Here is a 17329-nt window from a genome sequence, read left to right on the forward strand (position 1 = left end):
TTCCTTTCTAGGAAAATGGCAAGTATTCCCTAACTAGCCAGTTGCCCTTGGATATGAAAAGCTGTATTTCTGAATAAGGTAATGAGGTCACTAGCTCCACTCATTTCAAGCAAGCAAGAAAATAAGCAAATAAATAAAATACAATACAAGGTACATCGCCTGTTATTCTACAGATCTCAGCTGCATCACAGACTGTCCCAGGCCCAGGGAAGCAAACAACATACTCTTCAAGTGAACACTGGAACTGACTAGGAATCATTTAGGCTAGAGGAGGAAACAGGAAGGAAATTCCAAAAAGGCTGGAACTCCCACAGGACCACAGGCTCCCATGACCAAGTCTGGAGATGTACAACACAGACTCTGGCCCTCATTTTTTCAACATGAGCAGTGTCACACAGTCCACACCAGCAGAATCACTGAAATTGCCCAGTACACTGACATTTTTTAATAGCTGGATTATTTTCACATCTTCATTTCTAACTGGTGTCTGTAAAGTTCAAATTTCCTAGTACTGTCTTGTTCTCATGGTTCAACTACCACCATTTCTGAAATCTATGCAATCAATTCACTGAGTGTTAATTTTGATTAAAAGCAAGAATATGTTTCAAATGGGTGCTTCTGTTAGTTTATTCAGAAATTTCCTGTTGGGGATTGTTGAGCTGCTTAGTCACACTTGATAGATGATTGCATTTCTAGTCATCTTATTTCTTATAGATCTCTCCCAAGCAGCTACTGTAGTACAAACTTGTACCAAAAATCCATAGAATCATTATCATTCAAATTCAGCTCTGCATTCTCTTATTTATTAACAGGATACAAACCATACTTTCATTTTAAACAGTAACTTATTTCTGAAACAGCAGAGATCATGTGTTTCTTCCAGAGCTGATTTGGTCTACATGTATTTTTTAGGTTTTAGTTTTCAAGACGGGGGCATCAGGAGAGGGAGAATGTGTTTGCAACAATAGCACTACAAATGTAATTTGCATTATATTTAGCCTTTTTTTGTTGTTGTCTAGAAAAATTTTACAAGCGAAACAATCATATTATTGGTTTCATATCACGTCAAATCTGACTAGGATTAGCCCTCTCTTTTTTAGTAATCTATTGTAATATGAAATCACAATAGTGCAAGTCATGTGGCTTTCCAAAGTAGCATGAAGTAGCAAATGTATTGATTTTCAGATACTCACAAAAATAAACTCTGTAGTATCAGGATCACTCAAATAAATGTTGTAATAATGAAACCGCCCCTCTGTTTTAGTAGATAGTTCATACAAAAACTCATTGGCTTCTATATCATCACAGTTGAAGGATACAGTATGGATGGGAATTTTACAGTGAAGTTGGACTTCAGCCAAAATTATCTGGGGGGGCTGAAAATCAAAAAAACCTTTATGTTAAAAATGTGGCATCTAGAAACATCTTCATCAAAACATGGACAATTTGTAAGAATTTAATCAGTTGTTCTGTTGCTCAGAGACAGATATAGATCAGTTAAAAACATCCACTTTATACAGATTACCATTTCAATCAGAAATTAGCTAAATGAGCTAACAAACTGAGTTTGAAAGACTGATAAGTGCATTAAGGCACTTTATGTAACTTCTTAATATAATCAGTACTCTTTGTTTCTGAAGTTTTAAAATAAATTACTAATGTTTGGGAAATTAAAGTACTTCATTAGTCTTAAGTATCACTGGATATATTATAAATATTTTTGGAAGTATATGGGTGTGGATCTTTTTAAGAAACCAAATTAGTTCAAAGAAAAGTTGATTCAATACCAGGAAACAAAGTAGAGGCTGAGAAACTAGAAAAGCTAGCTTCCTCCTCCCATAAAGAAATAAAAATTAGGTGAAAAAGTAGATCTACCATCTCCAAAAATGCTGAAGGATCTGGTAGAAAGAAATTATTGACTCAGTTCTCTAAATTCTGATAACATTTCAGTTGTTCAAAATACTCAAAAATCTTGACAAATCAGGCAACGTTTGCAATATAATACTTGTGTTGGTTGAACCTTAATACTTAAAAGCAACATCAGCCATTTCCTTTATTTTACTGTTAAAAAGGGATAAAAAACATTATTAACAAGGTAAAAAGAAATTACTTATTCCCTAATTTTGAACTTAATAAAAATATTAAAAATAAGAATATAAATTGTACATGAAGCCAAATCATTCTTTGGTAAAATATTAATTTATGCTCTTAGCTAGGAAAACTGTGAAACAATGCCAATAAACATCCAAGAGACTCCACAAGATTCAGCACTGCAGGCATGACATTCATCTCATAATTCCAACTGCTGGCACCTCTTTTCTGGTTTTTCTGTTTTCTCATTTTGAAATACCTGGTCAGGTCTCCCATCAGTCAAGAGATAAATAGCCTGAGTGTCAGTATCAGCAAGAGCAATCTGGAGAGCTTTGAGTGTATTTGTGGAACTTCCAACCTAAGAAACCAAGGAGAAAAAGAAAAAAGAAACAGCTATAAATACAAACAATTCTTTTCCTCTGTTCCTAAATTCATAATGACAGTGTACTGATTCAAGGGATAATACAGCACCAAAATGACTAATAAAATGGTGAAAACACTTATGCCATGTAGCTAAAAAAAGCTAAGCAAGTGTCAATGTAAAATAAATTGATACCAGATTGGTATTCAGTGCTTATGCAAACACACAAAAGCAAAATGCTGGCAGCAGCAATCTGAGCTGTACAAGCAAAAGCAATCACTACAAAACTATAAACAGATAGGAAGATGCATTCTTCCTAAGAAGAAAGATGCATTCTCTTCATTTTTACCACTGATGCTCCTGCTTGCCAACTCATCACACTCCCTTGAAACACATATTTTACTTAATCAAACAGTTCAAATGTTGCTCAAAAGAGTTGCACAATTTTATTTCTCCAAAACTGGTAAAGGAGTTCTTGGTTTTCCAAACATATTTTTCCAAACTCTCTCCCATCTACCCCTTTCACACATTAATGTAAGTATCATTTATATTTTAGCACGAAAAAGTTAGCTGTAGCAACAAAACATGCCCAGCAAACTAATGCTGTGCTCACTAAAAATTTCCACTGGAGTAATACTAGCACTTTTCCTATGTCATTCACATACTTAGTGATCATGATCTGCCTTTCTTCTTTTTACACTAAATTCAATGAAACACATTTCATGGCTTAGGAACTCAAGTCCTACACTTTACATCTTCAACTGTCCACCTTTCAAACATTGTGTACAAAACCTTCTAAACTAAAGGTACATGTAAGTTTTACCAGTATGAAAAACTATTTCATCAAGTCTTAGTCTTTAATGGAACCAAAGCAAAACCTCTAGAAAGGTAAGAGTCTGTTTTATGCTTGTATAAAACCTGAGTACTGTTCTGGAGGGCAGTGAGGATTGCAGTGGTGTAAGAAGAGATTCAGCATCCACGTATATAATGCATTACAGAAAATAAATGTAAATATCTAACATTGACCCATACATGCAAATATATGCTAAGAGATACCATTATTTCTTCAGTCCCATTAACTGTGTTGAAATTTCTTCCAGTCCTTCCCATCAGGGCAAAGGAAATCAGGTGAAATGGAACAGAAGGTACATTCTGACAGTTGCTCTTTATGGCTACATAAGAGTGTGTATGGACCAGGCAATGTGAAAGCTCATCTACTTAATTATCTTTTCTTCAGACTCACAAGCAATTCTTAAGAAATAACCAGCCACTTGTAAGAAATAACCAGCCAAAGTTGTTAAATGTATCTAATACTCCTGATGTTTTAGTAATTATAAAGTTTTAGACACATTGCTTATTATCATGTGTAAATTGGCCGAACAGATTTAAAACAAAACAGCTTCCTTAAATTCTTTTTATATCATGGGAACACAGGGTGGATGCTGATGATGTGCAGAAAATAACACTGTACCTTTTTGTTAAGGTTTAAAAGAAAATAACTCTGTACCTTATGGTTCATTTTAGGTTTCTCAATTGCTACTGTTACAAATAAACACAGTTTTATTAGTGTTTAAACAACAATGACATATTTCAACTATATAACAGTACTACCACTAAAATTTTAGATGTTATTACATCTAAAGGATTTTTAAGGAGCAGTTAGTTACTGTTTCCAGCTCAGCTTCCTTATTCATAATCTTGGGACCAAAGAGCATAAAATGGGATCAAAGGATCTACTCTGAATAATATTCCAGGGCAACCCTCTGTTCATTTCACCTTCACTGTAAAGACAGCTTTTTGATCTCAGACTTATGCCTGCAATGCTTCAGCCTGTTCAGCCTGTTCTTGTGCCATTTCCTATTCTATTTCAATATCTAGATCTGAACTTAGAATGACATTTATAATCAAAAATTCATACTTTTATGAATAATGATGGAAAAGGCCATTCACTAATGCATGTACAAGATGGTATCAAAACATGGTAGTTCAAAGTATTATTGAACTTTCATGATGCTGTACAACATACATGACTTAAACAGAGACAAGTTTTCAAGCCTCAAGGAGGGCAGCAAAATAAGGCTAAATGAGCTCAGTTACAGGTGTTCAGCTGCTCAGGGAGGCCACATATACTTCCTTTTCTCTGTGTGTTGGTCTGTTAGTGTTTTCTGAGAATACCAAGTTATTGATCTTGCTTTGTAGTCTCAGAGGTATTATGTTGCTTACCCAATTCCCTCATCCCCCAGGAATTTCATATTAAGGCTGAAGAAGAGCTGTCATAATGCTGAGGAGTTTTATTACATGAACATGGGGGTTTGTGCTAGAAAACTTTGGATCTATAATCCAAAGTTATAGATACATCCCCCATAATGTGGGATGTATCTATAACTTTGCATGACTGATTTTTAGTTCTGTGTTCATTACATTGCTGTCCACATTTAATGGTCCTAAAGCTGCTGATAGTTACAATCTGGTGGATGACTGTGACTGACTACAAACACTTGTGCTTTGTTTTGAAAAGCACTCCGACTTTGGCCACGGTCAGAGAGAGAATATTGGGTAGAAAGATGTTTGGTTTGAGTATGTTTGTTCTCATGTTTCTATGGCTCCTAAAGTTAGCTGTCTATCCACCAAAAGGGACTAGAACTGCTTCTCCAATTTGCTGGCTTTGGTCTCCTGTATCACCTCTGAGCAGTAAGTTAGCCAGCAACACCTCTCATCCATGCAACAGCCCTGCAGCAAGAATGACAAATTTAAAAACAGAGTCTGAGTGATTGCAGGATTCCTACAGAATTCAAATTGGTCAATGCTCACACCTTGGCTGCTAAACACAGCAGGCTGCAAGTTGAATTAATATGATTTCCTAAACAGGCCCATTGTTAAAGGATTATTATACCTGAGAAACACATTGTATTCAGATCTACTTAATTTTATCCATCATCTATATTGTCAGCTTACTCAAGTCAAAGACAGTCTGTGCAAAATCACCCCAGCCATACAGAAAGTGGAGAAACATAGACAACTTTAAACAAGCACTCTTTGTAATAGTTAGCTGCCATATTACCTCAAGCCCTTTTATCCAAAGCCAAGCATCTTGCAAATTTTCCTCATTAACTTCAACAAGTTTCTCTTGCCATGCCACTGCTTGGGCACTAAATTTCACAAAGTTAAATCTCTTCCTGTATCTCAGTTGTTCCTGCAAGAGACAGCATCTGAATTTTACCTACTATTAAAAGAAAGAATACTTGTATCCTGAAATACTGAGTAATAGCAATTATTTAAACTATTATAGAATTAATTATATGGTTGCAATAAATTATTGTAACATATTAAAATATGTTTATATTTTATTATGATTATTACAATCACATTAAATTATGTTTAAATTATGTTTATATTTTTAATATGATTATTGTAATAATATTAAAAGATATTGTGTCCAGAGAGACATACAAAGCCAGAGACATTTATTGCTTGCAACTATTAAGATTGCTTTAAATTCCCAAAGTAAATCTCTATACTCATATTTCTCAAACAATTTAAACAGCAAATGTGCAGGAGGGCCTGAAAGAGAGAGATGAAACCGGATATGATCAGTGGTGTAAGAAAGAGATTATCACTGCTTACCAGAGGAAATTGAAATCAGAAAGAAAGTAAGATATCATTTAGAGGAGGAGAACAAGAATCATATAAAGAACACTGGCAAGGAGAACTAGGACAGCAGGAGAAAATAAAAAATTTGCTGAAGCTACTATTGGACAGAAGTTATAAGATAGGGAAAATTTGTGCAAGCAAGACTTTAGAGCCTGAAGTCTTTGCTTCCCTTTCATCATAATTTTTGTGCAGCCTCCTGTGAAACCTTCTGGCATAGTATCTAATATATTTCTAGTGCTGATCTGCTTAGAAGACCACAAGATCCTGTGTCCTATGACTTGAGCACTTAGCTCAAAAAGCTTTCTGTCATAGTTTCATTTTTTTTAGTCCTACAAATGATTGCCATCAATGCCAGACTGAATTTTCATCTCAGTTACTTCTCCTAGGACTAAAGAAATTTAAAATTAATCATGTCTCTGAAATATTAATGTAAGCTTAGGTGACATCATTGTAGACCTCTAACCCTAGGCAAGACGATCCTTAGGTGTGTCTCTCAGCACTCACAGCTTTTGAGGTACTCCTGTACTTTGCCAGTCCCTGTACAAAGTTCTGAGTCACTGTAAGATGCAAGAAGTCCAAAACATTCTACACCCTCTATTGTAGAAGCAAGAAAGTGAATCTAGAACACACATTACAAATCACAACAAGTCAATGGAATTGGATGACACTGCTTAAAAGCGAAAATGAAAACACCAAAAGGCCTTTCATTGCATAGCTTGTTTTCGGTTTGGCTTTTTGTGTTCTTGTTGTTTGTTTTTTAGTTTGCTTTTCTTTTTTTTAGAAATGAGGTGGCTTGAGGGAAAGAATGACTTAAGCATTTTTAATTTTTAATGTTTTCTCTTGCTTTTTTCAAATAGCTCTATAAATGGGGGCAAAATATAAATTCTTAGCTAAAAAATGAGCACATGAAGAAAAATCTAAATATTTTTAGAGAGCTGCTGTTTTCAAAAAACTTTTTAAAAATAAAAAGTAGAGTAACAACTATCCAGAAAAGATCAGTTTACTCTAAAGTGTTCCTCAGCCTTCAGAGTCATCTCTTTATCATACCTGCATTAGCTGAAATATTTTTTCCTTCACTAGTGGCAGCTTGTTGTTCATAGACTGGGATGTATCAATAAGAATATAGATATCATCTTCAAACACGTTCCCAAAAAGCCCTCTGCTTCCTTGTTGAAGCCACTTAATCCTGGAGGAGGAAAAAAAAATTAAAACCTGTTCTGTAACATCTTTTGAGCTCTATGTATCAGAATCTGAACGGTAGGATCTTTTTGTCACTGCTGTACTTCTTATTCTCTTTCCCAAAGGACCTGTTAGTAGTCACTGTCAGAAGCCCTTGATGAATCAGTCCCCTGTCCCTACATCACAAGACATTTTTAGTTTCTATTAGTTTTTATTTCAATAGAAAACAATACAGCACCTTTCTAAAGTCAGTTATCAGGTAGTTTGGGCTGGGAAATCCAACACGGAAGCAACATGTAACAAGTGATATAACTATGGTCCCTGTATCTGTTTTTCAGACTCATCTCAGTAAACCATTTAAGCCTATATTACTGTGGCTCCCTTCTCAGGAAACCACTTGAGGATCTCTTCTCCAAGGAACTTAAGCACTTCAAAGAGCCTTAATATAACACAGATGCTTCGTTGGTTTGTGGACCTTGAGCCTTAAATACAGAGTTTGATTTACATTTGAAAATGGACTAGAATGTGCCAGCCAGTTAAATACATGCATACATACTGCTCTGCACAAGAACATTTCCTCAGTTATGGATGCAGCAAGTCCAAACCTGATTTCCCTTGAGAGTCATAAAATACTTATCTACACTGAAACAGAGACATTTAACACATGGAACATCAAGGCCCTGGGAAAAATATTCATCTCCACAGAAGGTTTTGGAAAAATTATAACATGGAAATATAAGGATACTGCTACAGTAGCTACTGATATGTACTTTGTCTTTAGTTATTTCACCCAAAGTGTTTGATGAGGTCTACCAAGACTTCTTAACATTCAGATGAAACATTCAAAACAGCAATCTTGACTTGGATTTCAAAAATTTATACTCACCAAAACTGCTTAGCACAAATTTTCCTTTGATAGTATATAAATGTTATCCTAAATATAGTAAGATGAAGATAAACTAGAAGGAATAATACAACTCTGTTTGACCTTGCTAAATATTGTTGTATAAAGATTGTTATATTTGTGGTAGGGAAGGAGAAATAAAATGAAGAATTCACCAATAAAGTAAAGGTTCACATCCTTCTTTTTTCAATGAGGCATCTTGTGGTCCTAATATACAAACCAGAGGGCAACTTATTTTTTTTCTATCCTACAATAGGTTTTCCTCAGACATTTTGTAGATGTCATACAAAACTTGAGTGTCCATATGGCTGCAGAAATGTAAATTACACTGCTAGTTTGAGCAGTGAACTTGCGATCATGTACATTACTGACTCTGATCTAGACTGTTCAAACTTGTCTTCAACACAAAATTACAAAAGGGCAGATATCCACTATCAGTACAGGCACAAGCCTAGCTGTGCCTCTTGGTGTCACAGGGGATCCTAGGTACACAGGATGAATGTTTACTAAGTTTTATTGATGATTTTTGAAGTCGTCTGCCACCTTATAGTCCCAATACTTTTTTGGCACTTTTAGCAGTAATTCAAAAATGTGCAGAGTGACTTTCACACCTGTGTTTCAGTTTCACACCTGTGTTTCAGAAGGAGAACAAAAGTACAAAATCTTCATCAGTTTTCTTCTATAGCTACTAAGACACCCAACATACAAGATTCTGATTTAAATAGACTTCTGGCTTAGTACTGCTGCTGTCAGTTTACCAACCACTTCAACTTATTATGACAGTAAATGTCAAACTTTTCAACGCTCATTTAAAGTGATCAAACTGATTTTATGTGAAAGAACACAAACCTTCCTTCCACTTGTCTGAGAGCTTTCCTCATTTTCTCTTCATACTGCTTATACTTTTCTGTAGTAACATAAACATGAACTACAGATCCATCTTTCCAGAGGGTATGTACAAACTTGTCACAGTATCTTGCATGAATTATCTTCCTCTTTGTCTCCTACAAAAAAGAAAAACACATTTCATGTGGAAAACATATTATTTTGCAGTGCCTTTAATATCTGGGGAACAAACTTCAAAGATACATGCTTGTTTCACATGAACAGGACTAGAAATAAACATGGGATATGGTCTTCATAGAATTTGCTCCTAAAAAGATTCAATAGAAAGTGGTTTTATTCTTGCAGCTAGTAAAAAACAGAAGCTTACCAAACGGTTAATAGAAAAGCATGAGAAAAACAAATAGAAGACAAATTAATCCAAATTTTCTTAAGGAACTAGAGGACACTGCAGCATCTGAGACCAACACATCCTCTAAAGATAAGAAGAAACTGCCCCACCCCACAGAAATACAAGAAAAGCAAGGCATTGATTAAGCCAGTCCTGATTTTTCTTTTTAGAATGTATGTGAACCAGCAAGAAGTCCTTAAAGCAGTCATTCTCAAAAAGCCCTTTGAGACATTGTTATTCTGTCTCAATAATTAATAATCTGATTTTAACAAAAAATACAAAACAACAATGTCATACACTATATTATCAATTTATCCATCAACCAAGTTTTCAAGATTTAAAAGAAAAACAAACAACTCATAGGACATGAGGGAAAATGAACAATACTCACAGCATCAGTTTGTGAACATTCATCCTCTGGTTTAGTGTTTATGTCAACAGGCCCATCTACATGGTGAAAAACACTATCAGCAAGTGCATCATACAGGGTAAGCTTCTGAGCTTTCAGGCCATACTTCTGCAACCACTTCTCAGAAGTCAAATATTCATTAGTTATATGTTTTGATAATGGATGATCACCTTTGTCTGCCAATAAAGAATATAAACAAACAAAATCTCCTATATAACATGGTTTATTTTGGAAAAGCTACTTTGAAAAACAGACTGATACTAGAATCAAAATTTTCAAACTTGTTCCACTTGTTCTGACAGCACTGGAGCGAACAGATATTTCTGAGTGATTTTTAATAGTCTGTACTTTGGCTGTAGGGTTTTTTCTTATCAGAAAACTCGCTGCAACAAATTTCTTTGAAAGTGGAAAAAAAAAAAAGCCACCAGAAGACAGGGAGCAAAGACAATAAATAGTGAGAGGATCAACATATAAAACAAATTTTCTTAGTAGCTGAATTACAAAATGGCCAGAAAGTAATCCTGAATAAGATGTCTAACTTCAAGGAGATTCATTTGAGAAAATGAAACAACAGAAGATATAATTGAAAATACAGCCAAGACCGTAACCTTAATCTGTTCAGAGATGGCTATTTAAAGTAAAAGGCAAACTACAATGTCATATTGTTTCACAAATTTTCTAAGGACTATCTTAAGGTAGGGCACTGCACAACTCTGGACACCAGTATAGTATACAGATAAGACAGATAAAATCATAGGATACAGGATTCTCCACTGACTCATCACTATCCCAATAAACCACACCTAGACCAAATGACAAGGCAATGGGTCCCATAGCAGGGTGAATTTATTTTATTACACTTTAATTTCGGTGAACCAAGGTGGTATAAATGTCTACTCAGTTTAGATGCAGCTACAGTAACCACACTAGTGAGATCCTGAGCCTGTAAATAAACCTATGTAGGCATCTACTGCCCTTACACACACAGAGATCCACCAACATCAGGGCAGGTCCACAATCAGATCCTGTTCATGTGGAAAACTTTGCTTTTGTTTTCTTTCTTCCACATGCTTTACATAGAGCATCTCCATTTTTGCAGGACTGAGTAGCTTCTCACTGTCCCTTGTTAAAGCCTTCCAGAACAGAACTTCAGAAACCAGCTACGCTTGTCTCCAACAGGGCTCAATCCAATCAATATGCACAGAACAACATACGAGTCATGTTCTAGGCCAGACATAATTCCAGAAACTATGGGTTGAATGAACAAATGTAGGTGTTCCTGTATGTTTCTTAAGACAGGAGTTGTCAGAGTGCTTATTCTGAATTGTTTTCAGATCTTTGCCCTTGACAAAAATGCAACCCCTCTGCTTCTTCCCTTTATGCGGAATGAACTAGCTACCAGGTTGGAGGTTATCCCAAGAAGACTGTCATAGGAGAGGGAAGGTATTTCCCCAGCACTGTGTAGAACAAATGGAAGATTTACTGGTTCAGGCAGACAGGAAGAGATCACAAAAAAAAACCCAAATAATTTCCATATCCTAAAATCCAGGTAACTTCTAAACCTAGTCACTGGTAAACTAAAAATCGTGTGTTTCAGCCTGAGCTGGTAAAGTTTAAGCCACAGTAAAAAGAGATTTGTATTGGAAAGTTTTAAGTTTTTAATATTTTAATCCTAAGTTTAGATAACTAGTATAGTGCAATATAGACATATAGGTGCTATACCCTGTATACAGACATTTTGGAGAAAATCCTCTCCAAATTGATGTGCAGTCAAAACTGTTCACAAAAAGATGTTGATCATTAATGCAATGGTAGCTGTCTTGAAAGAAACATAAATGATACCATCTTGAGAAGCAGACTGGTCAGATTCTGACAACATTTCCTGAACTTGTCTCACTGTACTCCTGGCTTCCTCCAGCTCCTTCCAGATCAAAAACACATCTTCACAGACACCAGCTACTGCAAGAGAAATAATAAATAGAACTTCACATTTTTATACAATTTCAGCTCTTTGTAACTCCTCAATCCCAAAAAAGTCATTGGTATACCCAGATCTAGCCATATAACCTTGTTTTCTTGAGGTCCAGTTGCAATGACAAATGCTGCTCCCTGACAGACTTCAAAAAAAGGGCTCAAACCTGGCTCCAGGGTATGAGAGGTGTTTCCTATATTGAAGCAAACCTCCAAAGTTGGCCACAGATTGTTCCCACAGTGGAAGCAAATACATTTTAACACTCTCGGAAAATAATAAGGAAAAATCACAATGGAATTCACTTGTTGCCCCCTGGACTTCATTGCAAAACTTGGTTCCAAAGTCTAAACCCATTTTTTGACATTTTAAAGAGAAAGCAATTTTGACTCTTTCCATATCCTAAAGTACATAATTTATTTTATTTAAATCTTCTTTCCCTGATGACTATCTAATGAAATTTTGCTAAAGATAAATTTATTTTCCTCCCAACAATCTTCAACAGTCATAAAAAAATGTAACAAAAAATAATTTACTACCAGGCTATATTTTCAAAAATAATTAGAAAGATCCAAAGCTGGAATTGAGACAAGGCTTTCTCAATTTCAAGAGATATGTCTTTCTTGATGAAAATAATAAAATATTTATTTATTTCATAAAATAAACTACGAAAATTGAGACACCTTGTATACCTAAGCAGTAGGATTGCTATTAAAAATGTGTTAAAGTAAGTTACTCTCAGAGTTTAAACTGCAATGTTGGACAATGCAGAGAAACTGTGTGCAGTGTTACAGTAAAAATCTAAAAGAAACTGAATCGTCAGCTATCCTAACCACAAATACAGGTTACAAACTATTGCAGATCACAACCTATTAATGAATTGCACATAAAAATGCTGAAGAAGGCAAACTATATCTTACCAGCCAGTGGTTCAGCTAATATTCAGTGATGGTTCACTGTATGAAAGATAAGATATGAAAATTCATCTACTAAAGCAGGCTGCCAGTTCTTTCATAAACTTTCTGAAAGAAATAATACTAATACTAAAAATAATAAAAGTTATACAAATAATAACTCAATTTTAATTGTGAAATGCTTTCAGTTTCCAACAAATATTTTGAATTGTGCTATTGTACACTGCCATCTCCTGGGACCTTCCTGCATTTCAAAACATCTGTTGCAGCCATTAGGACAAAGATCAACATTACCTAAATCACAAAAAGCTTCAGTAAGGCAGATCATTCCACAACATAAAACAAAAAAGGGAGGAAAAAAACCCCTCAGCCTGTAATCATTACCTGTTAAACTTAATAATAATATTCCCTTCAAATATTTGAGAAAGAATTCAGCTTTTATTTTATAAGCAATCTCTCCCCAGAAATGCAAACACATGCATTCACACCACACATGAACATAGTTCTAAGTTTAAGGCCATTAAGAATGCAATTCCAGTGGTGCTGTTTCCAAATAAATCTGGATATCCTCCACAAGCTGTCAATTACTGTCATCCAGATTTAATTTTATGAATCTGTTAACATTTTAAAATACTTTTAATAATTTGAAAATATTTAAAGAAATATTTAAAGAAACTTAACTACCTCTAAATCAATAACAATTATATCATTGTGTTGCTTCATTTCCCCTTAGGCTGATGTTTAAGTTTTACAGGATTGTTGTTACAATCACCTATCTTAATGTCCCCATTAAGATAGGTGAATTGAATTGGTATTACATGAGAAGATATTTTTTCCTCATTTATGCTTGCCTTTCAAAACAAGTGTGCTTGATGTCATTTGCTACACAGGACAAATGCAGGCACCAAGAACTGCACATTGTAAAATTCCAGCTGCTTAAAACCTTTTTTCCAACAACACTTTTCCTGGATTCAACTGGGAGAGAAGCTTGCAAGCAGTGATATCCATAGCAGCTTTCTCTCTCTACCCAGGAAGCTCAACTGCACCTCTCCCTCAGCCTCTTTTCCCCTCAAGCTAAGGAGTGGCCTGTGTCATTCAAAATGGAACCCCAAAATTAAAACCTATGTGCAAGGCACAGCATCTTCTGTATGTGGGTCTCAAAGCACATCTCTGGGAGATGACCAAGAAAGCATGAAACATCACTTTGTTTAAATTCCCTCTGCTCACACCCCAGATGTGCCATTTTTTGGGGACCACTAAGCAAAGAAAGTCACCCCTCTGGAGGGTACAGTTCAAAACCACTCCAAGGCGCTGTCTCTTGTACACTTTCAGGCACCCATGTCCCAGGAATAATCTTGTCTTAAAAAATTACTTTATTCAGGGAGAGAAAGGACCCTCCTGGTTCCCCCTACCATGGAGCACTTTCCCAGCTGCTCTGGGTGGTAGCGTAAGAGCCAGACCTCTGGGGACACCCCAGAGGTCATTCAAAACCCACCCCACTGCAATGGCAGAAGGGTTGCCACCTGTCACACACGAGGGGACTGGCCTGACCACCCTGCTGCACATGTCCAGCCTGGGCCAAGTGCAGACACTTTCCCTTGGCTCTCCCCAAAGCCATCCTGACCCTGGAGAGCACCTCATCCTGGGTAATGTTCCAGGAGTGCCCTGCCTGCAGGTAAAGGCGTTTCTGCTCTGGAGAAGGGAGGGCCTAGGAAAGAGGAAGAGGATGAGGAAGGCTGTGGGGAGAGCCTGGGGCAAGGGGCAGAAGCATTTTGCTGACACTCACAAACTGAGAAGCAAGATGTTAGACCTAAGCAAAAACACAACCACACTTGCATGTGTACACGGAAACTCATAACTGCCCTCATTTCCATTTCCCAGTTATTTAACTGGCAAACAATCTCAAAAGAAGCAGCTTTTCCACACATACCTCCCCACAAACAAACTCACCCGGTTTTACAAGTCACTGTAACCAATCTGATTTCCATATTGCTAATGAAAAAATCCTGCTTTGAAAAAAAAAAAACCAAAAAAAAAATCCCAAACCCCCCCAAAAAAACCCCAAAAACCTACAAAATGTCCAAAATACCTACAATATCTTTGAAACAGGAAGTAAATACCAATACAAAAGCAAATAATGGAAAACAGAAGTGTTTCTTAATTGTCTGAATATCTGACTTAAACAGTGGAAGCAAGTAAATCCAAATATAATGAAATAAGATCTATCTAAAAATGACTTTGCTGGCAAGGGAAGACGGGGAAATTGATTTTCTTCACTGCCAGTCCCTTTCTCAGCCTCCACGTGGCAGCAGAACACAGCAATATACCCTTTAGCATTGATTTTAAAAATCTCCACTTAGAGGGGGATGAATGAAGGCACAAAGAAGCGTAAGAGGGTAGTCCACAGCTTTTACCTGCATACCTGCCAGGTCAAACAGCACTGAAACTCACTGCAGCCCAATCCTACCTCCTTTCCACTGGGCAAATGGACAAAGCAAATGAACTTTGTATCCCACGTGGTATCACAGAACAGCTATCTGCATCATTCTCTACACATTAGCAAAGAGATTTGCCAGGCCAAGGTTAGGCTGCTAAAACTAGACAAAGCACATGCAAGAAAAAAGCAGAGGCAATGATCTTTGCTACAGCTCCTAGGAAAAGTAGCTACTCTTCAGTCATTATTCTGGCTCTCCAAAGGGAGGGTTCAATCTTTCCCATGTCAGTGTACATAAACAGCGCAGAGTTCATTGACTTCAACGTCATACAGACAAATGACGCTCTTACTGTTTCTTTTTTACACAAAACAACCTGAAATATTCCCTACCAAATTTCCCTAAAAGTGAAAAATCAAGCACACCGAAGAACAGAGCCTTACATTGTTCACAAGGAGGTCAGACACTTTGGATTTATCACATCAGTAAAATCCTGATTTCAGTCCATTTGCATTTTCTCTACACTTGCCAGCTCATCTATTCCACCACACAGAAACCACTACACAGAAATTTACTGTTTCTATGTCAGCCACCGAGGACCCTCTATTCATTTTAGGATCTAGTTCAAAGCACTGTTGCTTTTCAAGCACTATGTAGCACTTACCGCCCTGCTACTCCAAGCAGATGACACAAATGTGCCCTTTTTCAGAAAGACGTCTTTTCTCCACAGCTTCCACCATTCCTTGCCCTCTATGTCTTCGACTTCCAACTTAAATGTCACCTCCTTTCCACTTATAATTTTAACTACATAACAAGATTGCTTAGTTCTACAGCTTTTTGCAGATGAATAAACTACACAAAGAATGTAGGCAGAAGTGATAACAGGAAAATTAGTGCTGGATGAGGAGATATAATCACATTGGTGAAATAAGGCTTTATGTAAAAGCATTTCTCTGCCAGAAGAAAATCTGAAGCTGCCAGCAAAAGGACCCTAATTCTTTAATGAGTTACACCTGTTTTGATCTTGAGCACCCACTCAAAATGAGTGTCAAAAATTGTCAGTTTATCACACTTGCTTTCTAAATGTCTACTCAAGATGCAAAAGAGGAGAGAATTGAGCTCTTATCTAAAATTTTAAATAGTTCTGACTTATTTTGTTAAGCAGATGAAAAGAAATCAACATAAAGATATCCAGTATTTGCAAAATGCTAATATTCAGTGGATAGCCAGAAACTATCAGATGTCGTTAAAACAGCATTTCCAGTCCATATAACATGGTTATGAGTTTCAGCCTCTAGCTGTTGCATTTGTGGTGCAAAAAAAGAACATAATCAAAATATTCCTGTGCCTCCTTTTAGTTTTTAGAAACACCACATTTGGAGGATTAAATCTGTGGTTCATTCTCTATTTATTTCCTTGCATAGTTTATGCCACATATCCAAGAACCAGTTTCAGAGCCCATTAGTGAGTAATCGACACTTTTGTTTTTATTGCCTTATTACTACGCCCTTGAAGGAGTCTCTGAAACAAGAGAAATCAGACACAGACCAGAATAATGTCTTCAATGTGTTTTCTTTTCTGAAAGGACTTAAGATTCTGCATATGACTGAAACACTCCAATTGGCTGCCAGTGATGTCATGGCTTTGCTTGTAAGACCCAGTAAATGCAGAAAGCTAATTGTGTTCCTTTTTAATGTGTAAATTCTACTCCATAATAGCAATAAGACACAACTGACAATGCACTTCAAGGGGATTACTGCCCTTTTGAGTGATTAAAGCTATTCAGCTTTCAGCTTTAGAAACAGTGGTGAGGAAGTAATTTCAGTCATATAGGAGCTCTAGACTCATCTATTGAAACAGGCTGACTGCCCCAGGGGAATAGGGAGGCAGCTCCCCCCATGCACACCCCCAAATGTGGTACAGCAAGAAAGCACTCACAGCAGACTGAAGGCAATCATTATAGTGTTCTGCATTAGAATGAAACAAGAGCATTTTGAAGCAGACTCTGCTGTTGGTTTCTAAACTCTGCATGGGTGAGCCATGAGTGTCCTTTCACAACTCAAAAAAGCAGGTGATACCTCACTCCTTTATTTCTGGCCCCCACAATGGTTCTTTCTCTTGTGCTGTTATAATCATGGTCCTAGTAAAGGATAGGTTAGTATGCAAGAAACTTGATTACAACCCA

The 17329-nt window shown here is 36.5% G+C and overlaps 1 protein-coding gene across 1 annotated transcript in view; it reads right to left on the bottom strand.

Moving 5' to 3' along the window:
• The window catches only part of VWA3B (von Willebrand factor A domain containing 3B), a 60577-nt gene that overhangs the window by 23455 nt on the left and 19793 nt on the right, over positions 1–17329 (bottom strand). The window contains 7 exon segments of the mRNA XM_050979831.1: positions 1194–1376; positions 2351–2449; positions 5514–5645; positions 7151–7289; positions 9036–9190; positions 9812–10005; positions 11672–11788. Of these exon segments, the coding sequence (XP_050835788.1) occupies positions 1194–1376; positions 2351–2449; positions 5514–5645; positions 7151–7289; positions 9036–9190; positions 9812–10005; positions 11672–11788 (1019 nt within the window).

Source organism: Serinus canaria, chromosome 1 (assembly GCF_022539315.1).
Source record: "Serinus canaria isolate serCan28SL12 chromosome 1, serCan2020, whole genome shotgun sequence".
Classification (NCBI taxonomy): Eukaryota; Metazoa; Chordata; class Aves; order Passeriformes; family Fringillidae; genus Serinus; species Serinus canaria.